The sequence below is a fragment of the Urocitellus parryii genome, chromosome 4 (genome assembly GCF_045843805.1).
Source record: "Urocitellus parryii isolate mUroPar1 chromosome 4, mUroPar1.hap1, whole genome shotgun sequence".
Classification (NCBI taxonomy): domain Eukaryota; kingdom Metazoa; phylum Chordata; class Mammalia; order Rodentia; family Sciuridae; genus Urocitellus; species Urocitellus parryii.
In genome coordinates this window covers 34,364,816-34,383,805 of record NC_135534.1, presented here as the reverse complement: position 1 = coordinate 34,383,805, position 18,990 = coordinate 34,364,816, and the positions used below count along the sequence as shown (strand labels likewise).

The 18,990-nt window shown below is 34.4% G+C and overlaps 1 protein-coding gene across 1 annotated transcript in view; it reads right to left on the bottom strand.

The window, feature by feature from the left end:
* Dcdc1 (doublecortin domain containing 1) overlaps positions 1-18,990 on the bottom strand; it is a 444,844-nt gene that overhangs the window by 72,562 nt on the left and 353,292 nt on the right. Inside the window, exon 19 of the mRNA XM_077797956.1 lies at positions 7,092-7,215. Coding sequence (XP_077654082.1) covers positions 7,092-7,215 — 124 coding nt within the window. The remainder of the gene's footprint in view (positions 1-7,091; positions 7,216-18,990) is intronic.

Sequence of the window (18,990 nt, the reverse complement as noted above, 5' to 3'; positions counted from 1 at the left end):
CAAAGTTTGCATTTAAAAAGTATTATTTTATTGCTTACTTTCACTGAGAACCTTTCACCTGTATGGAAATCAAATTGCAAAGAACACACTATAAACTGTTTATTTAAATAAGTGGCTGTTATCCACCAATAGAGCTACATGAGTTTGCTCTCCCTTTCTGTGATTCTTTTTATATTGGAGGGGATGGGTGGGTGCTGGTGACTGGGTACTCAGGGGCACTCAACCACTGAGCCACATTCCATATATATATATTTTGTATTTTATTTAGAGACAGGGTCTCACTGAGTCACCATTGCTGAGGCTGGCTTTGAATACACGATCCTCCTATCTCAGCCTCCTGAGTCTCTGGGATTACAGGCATGCACCACTGCACCTGGCTTTACTATGTTTCTTGACCAAACAAAATTAAAGGCTATGAAAAATGTGTCATATTTTCATATGAAACTCTTTTATTGTATAGAGTTTTATTTAATATGACAGTAGTTGTTTGGGGGCACATAACCTTTAAGAAGTAAGTTTAGGATCAATCTGTAACTATTCCTCAGCAAAAATACTAAGCAATTCAGAACAAATCAACTTTTACACTAATTTCAGTCAAAAGAAAAAGATCAGAAAGTAAAGGGTGGATAGGTGAGAGAAGTGGGAGAGAAAAATCTCATTTAAAATTACTCTCATATTGAAGACTAATGTAAAATAGCTAATATTTCTTCTTTTCTTTTTTGAAATATGGAAGGAAAGGCAAGGAAAAAAAAAAAGACTTCTTCATGCTTAGTCAGTGAGCCTGCCAATTTATAGACCCAGGATATGAACTAAGAATTTTTAAATATTCTACACAAGCTGTATTTCTGAGGAACATATTAGAAATGTAATACATAAGCTACCAGCTATTTGGATCTTCTCATTTCCAACTCATCATAAGAGGTAGCCAGTGTGGACATGGGCTTTAGCACCAACAAAGCACTGCTGACTTGGGTAGGCTTCCTTTACTTTCCAGGTGAAGGAAGAAAGCACAACAGTCCTCTCTTTTCAATGGGAAATATCACAGAAACCCAATCAAAGAGATGAAAAATTAGCTTGGGTTTCAAAATTTTCCAAGGTGGCTACTACCAATGGCAATTCTTCCTCTAAAATACTTTAATTTTTTACATGTATGAATACTCTTCAGTGAACCTCAACATTGTGTACAACCACCAGACTGGGATACTAATTAGAATAAGACAGTCCGTGTTTGTATAAATATATCAAAATAGATTCTACTGTCATGTACAACTAAAAAGACCAAATAAATATAAAAATAAAATAAAGTACTTTAATTTTTGTTCTAATGTTTAAGGCACCTTTATTTGGTCCTTCATGGAAATAAAGAAACATGGTTTCAAGATAATGAAAGGTAACAAAAACATGGATAATTAAATAGGGCTAGAGTTCTATTTTTTCTCAGATCTTCCAGGGCTCTATTCATTCTCCTCTGGTTTTCCTTGTGTTCACAATATTCCATGACCCAGCTACACTGTCCGGTGATCCTGAGTTGTCATGGTGCTCCCTTGAAGGGATTATAATTATGCTTTTTTCTTTCTCATCTCTCTTAAGTGGATAAAACATGTTTTCATTTTGAGAGTCAGCTCGTTGATCTCAATTTTTTAGTCATGTGTGGCCCTACTTCCATCTATTTGTTATTAAAAGACTAATAAGTAAATCAATCTTCAAATTTCTCTCTTGAACTTTCCCATTTTCCTTTAAGTAATCTGTTGTTTGCTTTCAAGGATACATGTCTACCCATTCCTCTCCTCAAGATGGTTTCTTAGTTTATTTCAAAAGACCATTGCTATTGATAGAAAGGGTCCATGGTCTATGTGTAAAAACCTATATTGTCCTGAATCCTCAGAGGCCTCCAAGGACATGCCTCTTATAACTTTTGGCTACTAGAAATATAATCTCTTAACAGATAAATAAAATTTGTACTTTTAACTTTTTTTGGTCTAGACTGAGCCCATCCAAAGAGATATGATTTAATTTAGTAATTTAGAAATTTTTAAGTCACTATCCAATATACATTCCAAAATCTTAAGTCTCTTTGAAATCACTTTTTTTTCAAAGGTTTCATTCTTGAATATGAAAAATCCATTGCTCCTTACAATTAAATATTAAGAAATACAATTTTTCAATTCATAACTTTTTACTCAAGGTGTGAGAAAATAACCCGAGTTTGTATAAATTATTCCCATGATCATAGTTACTAATGATGATTCTGCTTTTTAAAAGCCTTTATTTAAAAAAATGTTTTTAAAATATTGGTATCCCCAAATACATGAGATGCTGTTTGTTGATAAAAAAGATTATCAATTTCTTCTTAGAATGAATAATATTTAAAAGTGATAACAGCATGAAATCAGTTCTCAGATCAGCTGTCACCACTGAGAGGTAAATAGTTTGGGGGCATTAATGCATTCAGAGAAACTACAAAAATAATCCCATATTTACATATTGTTTACATTTCCTTACATCTTCCCTTAGTCATCATTCTACTTTGGAAAGTTCTTGTTAAAGAACTAACAGGAGAATTGGATTCTCACTCAAGATAGTGTCTTTTAAATGGTTTTCTTAGGTTCAGAATTTTGACTTAATTTTTAGGCAGATTCAGGCAGTCATCCCAGCTACACTTTCTTTATTCTGATTGTATGACTGAATTAACTTGGTCAACAATTAGCCTTTTATTTCTAGAACCCCAAATTTTTATTTGAATTTCTTCCTCCTTTATTCATCAGCTCTGCCTCTTTTTCTGGTTTCTTCCTTTCTGACTTACAACTGTAAGCTTCAGTTAGGGACTATGTCTATATCCTTTCTTGTTCAGTATGCACTGCCTAAATATCTAATAAACAGGAGTTAGAAAAATGGTGAAGTTCAAAGATTAAGTTTGTAATAAAATTAATACATATGCTTACAGTGCCCAAAGTATTCTGTATTCCACAATAAAAATGTTACATTTCCTAATTACAGTCTTTACAACCAAATTATTAATTGTACTTAATTATATGCTGAAATAAAATAATGTTTTTGCTAAAAATCAACTGTGTGAAAATAAGACTGGAAGAAAATATGGTTCCTACTAATCTGATGGATCCAGGCTTGAAGCAAAATTGATTATATTTAAATTTGAGAGCTATCTGAATTCCAGGCTTGGTAACTACTTTTTTCTCTTCCTCAAACATTTCAAGACATAGCAGGACCCTCAGACTGAGTCATTTGAAATACATGGTCAGTTTGCCTGACTTCAATTAATGTAATACCTTAGATCTCTCCTTTCAGTTTATAAGTGAAGGTCAGAGTTTTGTTGGAGTATAGTAAATTATCCATTCCACACAAAAACTACTGTTCTGTTTGAATGGCTAGAAAAAAATGAAGTTATATGTATTAATTCCTAAGATCATTCAGTTTTCAAATCTTAGACCATGAGCAAAATGTTATTTTTTAAGGTAAATGGTCTAAAGAGAAATAGAAAATCCATTCATCAAACATATTCAAGCTGTTAGAATATTATTGAACAACTTCCAAAGGTGGTAAACTCTTGTTATGTAGATAGAACACACATATTTAAATCATCAGTTTTATTTTATTTTTATGAATACCTGGCCATCTCCATGACCTGTTTCTTTTGAAACCCTCTTTTGTGGTAGTTTTCTCAATCTGGTTAGCTTAGGTATCCTAATTATCATTTGTAACTTAAATAGATTTATTGAATGACTTTTGCTTTGACTGACATAAAAGATAACCACAATATTTGTGAAATTTGTGATAATTACAATTATCTCTCATTCTACAAAATGTACCTTCTTATAGGCTTCCCTGTCCATCCTTCTATCCATTCAGGAATTAGAGGTATCCCAGTTTTGCCAATATATAAAAAAACCTCTTTTTTGTTTTTTAATTTTGTCATTTTGATACATATTTAATTATGTTTGAAGGTCAAACTTCTTGCCAGAATTTTTGTCTCCTTTCAAGGGCAAACTTCTCCTCAAGATAGTTTCTGAATTTAGATGAAAGTTCAATAAACCATTTACCATTGGTAAAAGGGGCCCAAGGTCTCTCTATATAAAACTTGAACATAATAAATAACATTTAGATAAATAGCTGTCCTGGATCCTCAGATGCCTCAAAGGTCATGGCTTTTGACCTCTTTGGTTATTGGGCAAACTGCTGGCATTTGGTCACTACCAGCTAATATCCTGGCTGTTTCTTAGGTTTTAGCCTCTGTCCTTGTTGGACTTCTATAGAAAAAATCTACAATCAGAGCAAGCCAAAGTGTTTTTTTTCTTGGCATATGTGGCCCTACTGGTCTCTCCATGCCAACCTTCTATCCTGGACTCCATGTTGGCTCTTACTAGTGCTATGAACCCTATATCTCACAACATTAATTCCTAGGGTCATTTAATTGTCAAATCCCAGACCATCCGTTGCCCACCCACAGTCTCTGCTTTTTAGAAGCTCACCTTTTTTTTTTTTCCTATAAAACTCAGCTTTTGCCAGGCATAATGGCACACACCTTTTGCAGGGCATGAGGCTGAGGCAGAAGGATCACAAATTTAAGGCAAGACCCAGCAACTTAGTGAGGCCCTAGGCAACTTAGCAAGATCCTATTTCAAAATAAAAAATGAAAAGGGCTGGGGATTTGGTTCAGTGGGTAAGTGTTTCTGGGTTCAATCCATGGTGTGAAAAAGAAAAAGAAAAGTAAATCTCAGTTTTCTAGATTGTTATTTCACTGCAGTCTAAGTAAAAAGGCATCTTTGGGGCTTTAAGCAATGACTTCTCCTTTTCAGACACCATGTGTCCTTTCACTAAAGTGCTGAGACTCGTAAGTTTACTCAGTGAAGAAGTACAGGACAGCATGGTTTAAGGGGAACGAAAAAAAAAAAACACTTGATTAGATCAGAAAATACAACAAATTGGTAAGTTGATTGACTCTCAGTTACAAACAACTCAATAATTCAAAATCTAGTGTAAAAAATGTTAAATATTTTATTATGTATAATTGACCCAAGGAAGGGCATATGAAACAAACTCAGCACCCAATCTAGGTGGGAAGTCTCATAGGAGACCCTCTCCCTTCATAAAATAAGAATAATTATAGAATAAATTTCACTAAATAGGCAAACCAGAAATAATATCTCTCCAGAAAGCTGTAAGTAAAATATACTGCCTCAAACATTTTCACTGTGTGGAGAAGAAAAATAATTTTCATTGAGAATTCATACCACAGGCTGAAAAATATGATATAAAATGCATCAAAAGAGGCAAAAGCTGGAAAATATGTGTCAAGATACAAGGAGGTCAAATGAGAAGTCCTGACATACAGCCAATCAGAGGGCTTTTAATGGAGTGAATACATACCAGAGAGAGAATGTTTGAAGGAAAATGTTCCTGGAAATTATGCAAGAGATCAACCCACAGATTCAAGAACCCCAAAGAACCTGTAAATCTGAAGCAGGATAAAATAAAAAAGAAATCCTCAGCCAGGCATGGTGCCTGTGTGTCTTGGGAGGCTGAGGGAGGAGATCACAAGCTCTAAGCCAACCTTAGCAACTTAGTAAGACCCTTCCTCAAAAGAAAGGAAAAAAGGTCTGGGATGTAGCTCAGTGGTAGAGTAATCCTGGGTTCAATCACCAGTACCATAGTAGGAGGAGAAGGGGAAGAAATCCTCTCTCAGATATGCTGTTGCAAAACTCTAGAATATCAAAGAAAAGATATTAAAAGCAAATAGATAGAAAAATGCATAGCATTTGAAACCACCACTGACTTCTCCATAGTAACAAGGAAGGCAGAAGTCAGTGGTGGTATCTTCAGTTTGCTAAGAGAAAATACCTAACATGATTGAAGGCAACATAAAGAAATAACTTTTAGATAAGGAAAAAACAGAAAGCTGGGCCTTGTGGTAGATAACCTAGGAGGATCACAAGTTTGAGGCCAGTATGAGCAACATAACAAGACCCTGTCTCAAAATACAAGCAAAAAGGGCTGGAGATGTAGCTTAGTGGTAGAGCATTTGCCTAGCATGTGTGAGGTCCTGGGTTCCATTTCTAGTAATGCAAAAAAACAAACATCAGCAACAACAAAAATATCAAAAGCATTTTCTACTAATAACTAAAAGAAGGATGTTCTAGGCCAAAGGAAAATAACCCTAGGTGGAGGGACTGAGATGTAAAAAGAAATTATAACAAGAAAGATGGAAACTGGGGGTAAACATAAATATGCATTAACTGCCTACAGCAATGTTTGTATCCAAGGGAATTTTTTTTAAACATACCACTTTAATAATACCTTATATCACAAATAATATGATTGTAGTTATATAATCTGTTATTGATTATTTGAAAGAAGAGTAAATATATTTAACTTTGCATTTTGATCACTTATGTATGTAGGCTGAAATATATTCAGATTAAGACAAGAACAATAATAACAGAGAGTGCAGAGGGTATAACTTCCAAACTACAAAAAATTGGGATGGGGTACAGAAAAGTTAAGACAAATAGAAAATGAATAACAATCCAAACATATCTATAATTACAAAAATCAGAAAATACCAAATGCTTTATTTTAAAGATAGAGGTCATTTAAATTTCTCAAATTATCTACATGCTGATTACCGGAACTCCCCTAAGACAGAATATATAAAATTAGAAAGTAAAAGGATGAAAAGAATCTATACTAAGCAAATAATAACCAAAAACACCAACAAAAATTGATATTATTTCTATTAGTTTTGTATAAATGAAACTTTAATTAGAGTTTCTAAATAATGATAAAATTTCAATTTACTAGAAACATACAATATTTTGAACATGTGTATGCTTAAGAACTAAATTTCAAAATACATAATAAATAATATATTTGTAAATAAATTTGATGGGCAAGAAGAAATAGATTAATTTGTTATCATAATGAAAAATTTGAACACATCTACATTAGGAGCAAGTTTTATCTTTTATATTGAACAACTGCAATTCAAAAGTTGCATGGGAATTTTCAGCAAGATGATCACATATGGGGTCTTAAAGTAAGTCCCAACAACTGCCTCTTCTACTAAGCCATACAACCTCGTTAAGTTGTCCACTGGGAAGGACCGGCCACATGTAAGTAAGCTTGTTCCATAGGGGATTTTCAACTCTGGAATGCTTCCATTGGCCTGGCTTACTGATCCCTTCATGTTTTATGGCCCACCTAAAACAAAATAAAAACAAAATGGGATGTATCAAGGCTAAATGTCATTTCAAAATACATATTTTAATTGAGTACTTGCTATGTACTAGGTGAAGACTTAGTTTGAAATAAAAACCCCAATCTGATCATTTGCTGCTTACAAGAGACACAAATGAAACTAATTTAAAAACACTAGATTTTAAAAATCAGAAAACATGTTAAGACAGAATTGTCAATATTATAATAGACTGAGGAATTTAACACAAAAGAAAGAGTCATTTTATAATAATAATGACATCAAACAAAGCTATTAGATATTCAGAGAGAAACTAATATACACACAATTATTATGGGAGAAACTATTACAAGATCAACAAATTACAAACTATACAAAATAGCTTATTAAAATGATAGTTTATGTAAAAAAAGCAATAAATAAGGACATAAAATATCTGACCACTCTAACTAATAAATGTAATTATGATCATTTATTTATGCACATTGTGGTCTAACAGTCTGTCTTTCTCAAAATTTTCTGAACATTTGTAATATTTGCTAAATATACACAAAGTAAACTTCAATACAATTATAAAATAAAATTCACACACATTGTGACAAATAATAAAATATATTTAGATATAAGCAGAAGTTAAAATTTTACAGTTTGAATCATATAATAATTTAAAAACCACACATCTCTTTCCCCAAATACTATTTATCAGATAGGGAAAAAATTAACATGATCAATAGCTACTTAAGCAATAAAAATAATCTATGTGAAAACTTATAGTATATATCTAGATTTATATTCAAATTAAACTCGGAGTGTTTATTTATTAAACACTCTTATTAAACAGCTACATCAAGAAGGTAAACTAATGAAGCCTTCAACTCAATCACTTATTTTAAAAACATAAAATTATCCCATGAAAAACAAGTGAAGGGGAATTGAGATTTAAATATAACTAAATAATTTGTAAAAGTGGAATGTTTTGAAGAAATGTTTGTGAAATAAAAAAGAAAATACCAAATTTTTTGCAAACAAATCTAGATTAATAACACAAACTAAATGGGGAAATTAAGCTAAATTATTAATACAGAAGATCAAAAGTGAGAGTATATTATGCATGCTTATTCATAAATGCAATAATTCTGATAAAATAAATGAATTTCTGAAAAAAAAATTTCATGGATTTCAAAAATAAAACATCCTCCCATATATAATTTCATAGGTCATGAAATATATCATTTTTTATGCTATATAATATATTCTAAACCAGAAAGATATAGATATATAAAACTAGTTAATTCATTCCATGAAAGGAAGATAAGCTTCATAATAAAGTCAGTCACTAGCAATTTAAGAAAAGATACAGCAATAATAAGTATAATTATATATGTAAAACTCCTAAATCAATATTAACCAATAAAATGTAATATTATGTCAAAATCGCTATAGCTAAGTAATACTGATCCTAAAAATGAAATGATGGACATTTATTAATATAATACATCACTGATTAATGAAGGAGAAGACAGGAACCACACATCACCCATAATTTTCTAGCACATATGATGGTCATCAGACCCTGAAAAGATTTCTAAGATTGACCAGCCCTATCAGACCATCTGCAGTACTCCACCTTATGTTGAAGGGCCCAGTTTTCCCACAAGCTTGCTGGAAATGCATGGGGCCCAGACACCAAAAGGCAGTGGGAACAGGAAAGACCTATTTCTAAACAACATGGAACCAGAAAAAATAAAATTGAGAGTTCTCAAAAGACAGGCAATGGTAGAATATAGCTCCCACGTTATATTTCCCTTCACTGAGCGTGAACTCATACACTTATTATCTGAATGATGATTTTTATATGCCTTATTTTCTCTTAATACCTCATAAAATGTTAGCTATATACAAGACAATAAATACTCCATAAGCTGAAATAAAGTCTAAAGAGAAATGGAAAATCCATTCATCAAACATATTCAAGCTAAATAACTTCCAAAGGTGGTAAACTCTTGTTATCGTAGATAAAACAGACATATTTAAATCATAAATTTTGTTTTATTTTTCTGAATACCTGGCCATCTCCATGACCTGTTTCTTTTGCAACCCTCATTTTTAGTAGTTTTCTCAATCATTCTGGGCCTGGAGATGTGAAAGCTCTTCTTGTCCTGCAGAGCCATTTTCAGGTTACTGTTACTCTATCCATCTCCAAAGATGCCCAGTGTTTTGAAACACATATATGTAACCTATAGCACCTACTACCCTTTTTATTGAGTTCATATTAGTTTTCCTGTATCCTCCCTTCCCATTTTTTAAAGAATTTACCACTCTGGCTTACTTTTTTGTTTTTTCCACCTTTGCTCCTAAAATCATTCAACATCTTTTCAATACTAAGTAGACAATCTGCCCTGGCCTCTCAGTGCCTCCTGTTTACTTAACCTCATTTCTTATCCACCTACCCTTCCCATGGACACAGTTCCAAACCAGGCATCACATATAATTGAAACCACTTCCAAGTCCAATTTCAAGGCCACCTTCCCATCACCTCCCTTTTCTCCAATTTATGTACTTAAGTAGCCTGTGCCAACAATTCCTCAACTGTACCAGATGCTCCAATCCATTTCCTCTATCGCCTTTCATACTCCAGAGCCAGGGGGGTATCCCTTTCCTTCGTTCTCAGCCAAGATTCATGGTATAGCGTTATAGCCACTCTTTTGTCTTCACCCTCAACCCAGTATCCCTCTTTGCCTTCTTTGCACTTGAAAAAATATAACCAAACATTGTTAAGTCCAGTTCTCTAGGCTTTGAATTTAAAACCTATATCTCAACAGTTGAGCAAAGGTTGGAGAAAAAACAATCATGAACAGAATTACTATATACAGAGCCTGGTGAGGGTGGGAGGTAATAGGAAGTTATTTGAAAATGCTTTGAGAATTAGGACTGTTTTGATTGTCATAATGACTTGGAGGACACTGTTCTCATTTAACTGGTAGGAATCTAAAAATATCAAATGTATGTCAAAGTGTAAGAAGTTAGACCTGCATACCACAAACTTTACAGTTTATCTCTGAGCATTCATGGAGGCAAAAAATCGATTTGCCTGATTCTAAAAACAAACTGTCTTTTAACACAAAGTATCTTTGCACAATTTTAATACACACTGAATTCCCTATTAATTCAGCTCCCTCAAGGATAGATCTGTTTCTTTCATGTCGTTAACTTTTTTGCAAAAATCATATCACTAATGACATCACCATTCTTGGCAACAAATATAACATAGTTGCATACTTTGAAACTTGTGTTCACATATTCAGGTGATTCTATATAGAGGAACAAGTGTATACAAACTTGATAATGTTTTCTAGACAGCTGGGTTGAGATTTTATATTGAAGTATATATTACTTTTACTTCCAAGCTATTTTTCTTTGATTACCATTGTCATTATAGGAAAGGCATTTTTTCAAAAGTTATCGTGATGAGCAGGTTCTCTTAACTATGAATTTTATTTTGGAATAGTGAAAACATTATAAAACATTTGTTATAAAAGGGAGCATCATATCTGATTGTGCTAACATTTACTATGTTAAATTATGACCATAAACCTCAGGTGGACTCCAACCCTATTGTGAGAGGGGCACATCAATTCCTTTTCATTCAACCTCTCAGATTCCATTGCCCATTTCTTGATGTCTGCTGGTGATCTTATTTTGCTGAGAAAAGAGAAGTGGACAGAAAAGACTTTCCTCGTCCTCTCACCAGCAAATCTACCAGTCCTTGTTGCTGTGATTGCATATACTCTGCTGCCCTCTTGCCACCATGGAGCTGTCTGTGCTCTTGATCTAAGCCAACATTTTTCCTTGTGCCCCAGATCCTTATCTTCTCTCCTCTAGGGCTTTGTTCTTGCCCTGCACCATTAATTTTCCTTCCCTTCTGGGTCATTCCATCTGCATAATGTTTGACACTCAAATATCTTTGAAAGAAAATAAAAATGAAAAAGGAATTCTCTCTGAACCCTACATCCTCTTGTAGTCATTTGCCTTATTTCTTTGTGTCCCTTTGCAGCAAATTCTTTAATAAAAGATTTGTCTCTTTCTCCTCTCTTTCTCTTTTCTCATAAACCAATTCAAATTTTTGTCTTTGAAACACCAGTGAAAATGCCTCATAAGGTTTTTTAAATTTTTTTTAGTTGTAGATGGACACAATGCCTTTATTTTATTATTTTATTAATTTATGTGGTGCTGAGGACAGAACCCAGTGCCCCACACATGCAAGGCAAGCACGCTACCGCTGAGCCACAACCCCAGCCCCAACCTCATAAGGTTTTTACATTACCAAGACCAAAGATCAATTCTTAAAACATAACTAAATTAACAACAGCAGTGCCTGACAAATTCTCATTCCCTTCACTCTTTTTTTTTTTGTTTTTTGTTTCTGTTTTGTTGTTGTTGTTTTATTTTTGTTTAATTTGTGTGTAGTACTGAGGCTTAAACCCAGGGCCTCGCATATAATGGGTAAGCAGTCTAGGTTGAGTTACATCCCAGCCCTTATTCCTTCATTTTTTTAGGGGTCTAGCTATGTTGCCAAGGTTGGGTTGAACTTGGGATCTTAGCCTTCTGAATAGCTCCTGAGTAGCGGGAATTACAGGCATGCACCACCATGCCCAGCTTCCCTCCTCCTTAAAATACTTTCTTCACTTGACTCTTGGGAAACAATATTCTCCAGGTTTTCTCCCCTGTTAGTAACCAAAAATTGTTAGTCTCCTCTTGTGTGCCAGAAGTTGGAAAATAAAACCTTTGAATATTCAGGGCCTGCCACATCAACAGAGTAACAGAGATGTCCCATTGGCCTGATGCATGCAGGGATATTACTCTATGATAAAGTACAAGTCCCATCTTGCACCTCATATGACAAAGACTAAGGTACAGCATTGATATAGGTTCTTCTGGATTTTTTAGTCAACATCTATCATGCTTCAAAATATTGCTCTGATGCATTTACCAGGTAATCCTGAAGACTGCCAATTTCAACAGGAGTCCAGGGCATGAGAGGCATCAGAAACAGATCCATATTGTGGTATAAGCTTTTCTGTGATATGACCTAGCACATTCTGTGACATTAAAGGAATCTGAGGTGATATGCGTGCTGTTGAAGTCTCTGGCAAACCTAATAAGAGAAGTACAGTATGGACATTAAGTTTCTGAGTAAGACTATGTTGTCTGCATCAGAAAATAATCCTGTTTTGGAAAAACAAATTTTGAAAAGCTTTTTGTGTGTGAGACTGAGTACTAGAAAATGAACTGTAAAATGACCATAAAAATTGAGCCATTCATCATGAACCAGGTATAGTCATATCCTCCATGACATAAGGTAAGACAGATATACCTCATTGTATAATAGAAGTGATAGATTTAGATCAGGTTCAAGCAAATGAAAAATGTTGAGGGCCACAGCTGAGTCGGGATGATGTATGGCATTTTTGCCAGAAGTAGTGGTTGAGAGGTGACACCAGCAAGCCATTAAGATGATGACTTTTGAGTTCTCGCAGAGTTCCCGTTGAGTTCTGGTTGAGCTCTCGAGGGGATTCCTGAAGAGTTCGCATTGGTTGGGGAAGTGCCAGAGGAGGGATTTTCCGGTTGGTGGTTCCTGGAGGAGCCCCGTGGCATTCGGGAGAGTTCCCGGGGAGCGTGTGTGGAGTGTGCTGGTGGAGTTCAGAAATAAAGTTTGTTCCTGCTTGAGTGGCTCGTGATTTGTGCCCAGCCAGACTGAGGCAGAAAAAGGCATGAGTCTATTGCATTAATGCCTCTCCCTTAACTTACAACTATGACTCCAGGTGGTTTCTCTACAAGCATTTGATAAATAACAGAAATAGTCTAGACTGGTTCATGTGACTAGTACCAGTGCTAGTAGTCACTGTGGACTACTGCTATATTACAGTCCCACTTGGTATGGCTCTGAAGGGCAGTGGCAAAAAGAATTTGTCCCAAATAGGTTGTGAGCTGGGAATAGAACACCTGGTCATCCACTTTGTAGAAAACAATAGACAACCAGAGTTGTAGGCAGTGACTAATGTTTGACCTGTTGATAAGAAACCTTAAGAAGAGAAAATTGTAAAACATGGGTAAGGGACATGAAATTCCAGGAAGAAGTATGTGAATGGACTTAGGGGGAGGCTACCAAGCATGTGAATTTTTATTTCTCATATTAATACTACCAGAGAATATCTATCACAGAAGAGATTCTTAACAACAAAGTAGACAGGATGTCCATAGTGCCTCCACCAGAATGTTTATCCATCAGCCCATAGTATATACATGTAAGAGACATATTTTATAATGAAGGAGGTTTGCCAGTGAGCCACAGGATTTACTTCTCTTACATTATCATTATCAATGCTGCCCTCAGCAGCTGGCCTGACATAATGGAGCAATGCTTGAAGTTGGAACCAACACTCCACCTTGGGAAATCACTTGCAGGTATATAGTATCATCCTACAGAACCAATATATGCAGTGATCTTAGCAAGAACTGGTGTTCTGTCCTCAAATACTCAACTGTGTGGATTTAGAAACCATTAGATTGGCTCTTTTTGCCATCATTTCTAGTGACCCACTCCCTGTTTCTAAACCTTTAGTCTTTGCTGGATTAGAGTACTGATTTTCACTGTGGGAACACTTCTGCTCAGGAATTCAGTAAGTTTTCCACTGATCTGGGGAAGCTTTTGTATTATCTAGTCACTCTGGGCTCCTCATGCCAGTAGATTATTGGGCCCAATAAGAGTCACTCTACTGATTGGAAAATCGATGTTGATTGCTACAAAGAGTAAAATTTGCTCCTACATAATGTAAGTGAAAGTCTAAAATCCAGGAGACCTTGAAGGTATCTCTTATTACTTCTATGCCCAGTGAAAAGAATGAATGGACAGTTGCAGCAGCAAGAGTCTGGTAAGAGCAAGACCTCTCAAGGATAATGTACTTGGTAAAGTACCAGGCTAGCCAAAATGTTGGCAAATAATAAATTTAGAATAGATGGAGGAAGCTGATGTCTATTTAGTCTCAGACCAACTGTAACTATAGGATTGAGGCTTGACTTGCTAATTCTTTTTGAGTCATTTTAGAAGAATCCAGCAGATGACCACACTGAAGTCCCAAACTGTCACCTCCCCTCATGAGGCAGAACTGAAGACACCTTTTTTGTTCTTGTCTATGAAATCTAGATATTATTAGAGGTACAAATGGATCCAAGTGGCATAAAAGGTGGAGTTTAATGAGCACAGTTTATGTGCCTCACCAAATACACCTGGCCTTATCCACATGCTGAAGAGAGATCCTAGGCTACCACAATGGTAACTTCATTTTCTAATAGTATCAACTCTCCTATATGTTTCCAGATACAGGACTAAGATTTAACATACCCACAGAATCAGGAACCAGAGTGGCTCCATTTCCCAGGGCTGGCCATTCCTTCCACTTATTCTGGGAATGGATGAAACACTTCCCTATGAGACATGGGCTCTGACTTCTCCAGTGACTATCTTAAAGGTCCTGAAAGGATCAGTAATATAACATAACAAGGGAGTGTGCCAGTTAATGTCCCCTGAGGTAAACTTTAAGAAGAACTCAGAAACAAGAAGGAACAAATGAGTAAATTTCTTTACCTTCTTTACCAAGATACATAGGTTCTACAAGCCTAGATGTAAGGTGTTCCAGTGAGTTCACTTATAAGGCTATCGTCAAACCCATAACACACCACTTAGTACATTATTTCCTTGCTTTCATCTTTCTTTCACTTTTGTTGACCTAGGATTGTGCTCCTAATAAAACATCAGCATAGAAGCTTTCCCAAGGATACTGCTTACTGGGAAACTACCATTAAAACACTAAAAGACAGAGGTAGACAGCAACTGTAATCTCTGGCTAAACATACTCTCAAATAAATTATGTTGCCATTAAAGAATATAGGTTAAATTTAAATAATCTCTTGCTGGGAATAGGATTTGATCTTCAAGTGTAAAGACGCAAAAATGAAACTTCAACTATATGCATATAATGTGGTTCTGATTTATATAAACATACAGGTATGGGTGCAAAAATCTCTTTTTAGTTTACTTCTAAAGTTTTTAAATCAAAGAAAAAAATCATCCTTCTGGTTGCAGTGCCTATATAACTTCAGCCCATCAGGGTGTCTTTAAAATGAGCTGGTCAAGTTCAACTTACACTGTTAATAAACATTCACATAGAGCAAAGGCCATTAGAATACAGAGTTCTGGCACAGCATGAGCTTTTATGTAAAAGCAATAGACCTCTTAATATTCTGCGTTATAAATGAAGAGCTGACAGACCCTTAAGTGTAATGGCACTAGCAGGCCCAGCTATAATGACAGTACATGTGCATAACATAAATTAGAACTTTACAGCATCAGTAAGGTCCCTGAAATTCTAATTCTTAAAAGCCAGCACTAGGTGGAGACAGTGATTCATGCAATGTTTGTAGACAAGCTTTTTCTTGCCCCTGGAGAACTTTCTATTTAATGTTCTCCATTTTTCACTTCAGTATAAAACGGGGTGTTCTTGGATAGTCATTGTTGGGTTTTATCCATGGTGTTGTTGGAGACTGAACCCAGGGCCTCACACATGCTATTCAAGCACTCCACTGCTGAATTACTCCTCCAGCCTTAATTGATATTTTTAAAAGAAATATATAAAACAAAATATCTCAGGTTTTGGAAAGATTTATGTGAAAATAATCATATGCACACATCCCACAAGGCAACTAAATAAGGTCCAAAAGCAGTTTTATTTAAAATAGTGCCTTTATTAACTCTACCTTTCCATTAAAGGTAAAATTCTATTTATGATACTTTATGAGAATGCACACCCATGGATAAAAATATGACCAAAGTTATGATGCCCTCCTAGGTTTATTGAAACAAAAAGAACAAAAATTAGGGTCATTCTTTAATATTTTGGCTGACAAACATCTTCTCTCTCAAAAACTGAGTCCAGAATTGATCAGATTAATTTTCTATCTGTTTAATTGAGTCACTGCTTCACCAGAAAGATCTTTCAATTAATCTTATAAAGTAGTGGCAAATAAAATAAAATTAATCTAGAGCTTTTGATGGAACTACAAGACTGTAGTGGGCTATGAATATCTGTGTCAGACTGCACTCATTGAGACAGAAAGATATTATTTGACATTCTTGGAAACCAACAGCAAAATAAAACAAACCTAAATGTTCCCTAGTTAAAAAGAAATAGTCTTTTTCATATTCTATCAGGACACAATGATATTGTTTCCAACAATGTAATGAACACAGTAATGAAATGATACAATATATAAAATGGACCTGATACAGTAAATAATAGTTACTCAGGCAAATTTCAACCCAATTCAGCATTGTGACAAATATGCATGTAAACATGATCAGATTCACATCCCACCACTGTCAATGAAACTCTTTTAACTTTTTACTTTAGACTAAAACCTGCTTACTTATTTAAATGATTACTTTTCAGTTTCTAAGATTATCTGAGCCACAAGATTATACCACTTAGAATTCATCTATAATTAATTTAAAATTGCATGGTTCCTCAGAAACAGTGAACCGCATGTTATTCATGTAACACAACGATATATTTTATACATTGATTTTGGTAGGATTCATTTTATAAGACTGACTTTAAGTACCCCTTCTCTGGAAAAAGAAAACAATAAGAGAAAGAAATAGATTGTAAAAAAAATTAATAATGACCTACTTTGATGAGATTTTATAAAAGCCCAACATAATCACCCTGGTTTGAATTGTTTTAGAGACTTCTAAGGTTCTAATTCTCTATATAGGGAAGAAATCATTCAAAATCAGGAGCTACACACGTGAATAGCTGAAAATGCTCACTCTCTAGTCTTTTACCAGTGTTACTTAGGAAATACTTTAATCTACATTTACTTTACACTGAATATTAAAAGTAAATTTAATAATTCATATGTAAATAACTCTTTTTAAGATTTACATTTTAAATAACTTTACCCCAATAGAAATAAGGTACTGAATACTGAAGCATTATTAATTTGCAAGCCAAAATTTACAGAGATCAAGTAATTTTTACATATTAAACATTATTATAGTTTCTTTTTGGCACATTTTGTACAAACTAATATATATATAAATATAATTATTCATTATCTTATTATATAGTCCCTTTTGTTCCATCTCTTTACATTATTTTGATAATTAGCAAATTATTTAAAATGGAAACCAGATTTTAATGGAACTTGAGGGCAAAGAGGGAGAGTTTTATTATTACTATCCAGTCTTGCATAACTGGAAATTTCTAAGAATGAGGAATCATTTAAACAACTACATTGAAAAGAATATTTATTTCATCATAATTTCCATGATTTTATGTTATACGCTACTCAATTAAAGATCATTATGCCCTTTAACACAATCTAAAGTTATTTTTTGAGGAACAATTATGAAATATGAGAGAAACCTATGGTCCATTAATGATAATTGCCAGCAAAACATATATATCAAGTTTAGAAAGTAAATGGATTTACAGATAAATATAAAACCACTCTTAACATCTCTTGAAAGTTTTCCTCTTAAAGTAAGTCTTTTTGGGCTGGGGATGTGGCTCAAACAGTAACGTGCTCACCTGGCATGTGCAGGGTGCTGGGTTCGATCCTCAGCACCACATAAAAAATAAAATAAAGATGTTGTGTCCACCGAAAACTAAAAAATAAATATTAAAAAATTCTCTCTTTCTCTCTCTCTTAAAAAAAGTAAGTCTTTTACCTGCTCTGTTTTGTTTTGTTTGGTTCAGCTTCCAGGCTATTAAGATTCTGGAAACATAGAAATAATCTATATTCAGCACTAAAAACCTATCATTATTCCCATATTCAGAGCGTTTCATACTTAGTGTAAAAGCACAGCTCTCCTTGCAACTACGGTAAAGACTCTACCAAGTACAAGAAAAAAAGAAGTACAAGAAGAAAAACAAATCCTTTCTTCAACCATGTTGGCTTATGATAGAATCCCATATGATCTCTGAGTTCTTGAATCTGTTTTATCATCTATATGGGTTAGCTTTGGCATCTCAGATCTTTAGTGTAACAAACTCCCCGAAGTTCCTCTATCTATTTTTGTGTAAGCAAGGGAAATGAATACTGTCTATTGAGCACCTCTTCTCTTCCCCTGTTACTATGATAGACATTGCAGGAAATCCAGAAGTTTGGAAGAGCTTCTGCCCTTAGAAAAAGTTACAGTACATCATGAAAAAGCTAAGATTTTATGCCTGAGAAAAAATTTTTTTAAAAAATACAAGACATGACTGATACAATGAGAAAGAAATGGTAATTTCAACATTCTGGAAGTAAAGAAAATAATAGGAGCTTGGTATTATAAAAAGAAACCATGAGGGGGACAGACTCCTTAAGGGATGCATGACTTTTGTATATATGGAGAATAAAGAGTCTGAGATGGTGAAAGGAAGAAGAGAAAGACTATTTCAAGAATCCAAGGAAGAACACAATCTCTTGATATTATATACTAACTCTAAAACATGATTCTTTGAGCACAGAGTTCTAGTTAGAAGAAAGTGATTCATATCTACAGCTTTTGTTCCCAGCCTTTTATGTCCAGACAATTAATGTTGCTTAAAGCATTGTCTCTATTTATACATCTCAGAAAATAACAGTTATCCCGCAAATCAACTCTCCCTTCTTTCTGCAGTGATAGATTTTTAGTTATTCACCTAATGGCAAGATTCCTTTGTTTTCAAGGGTAA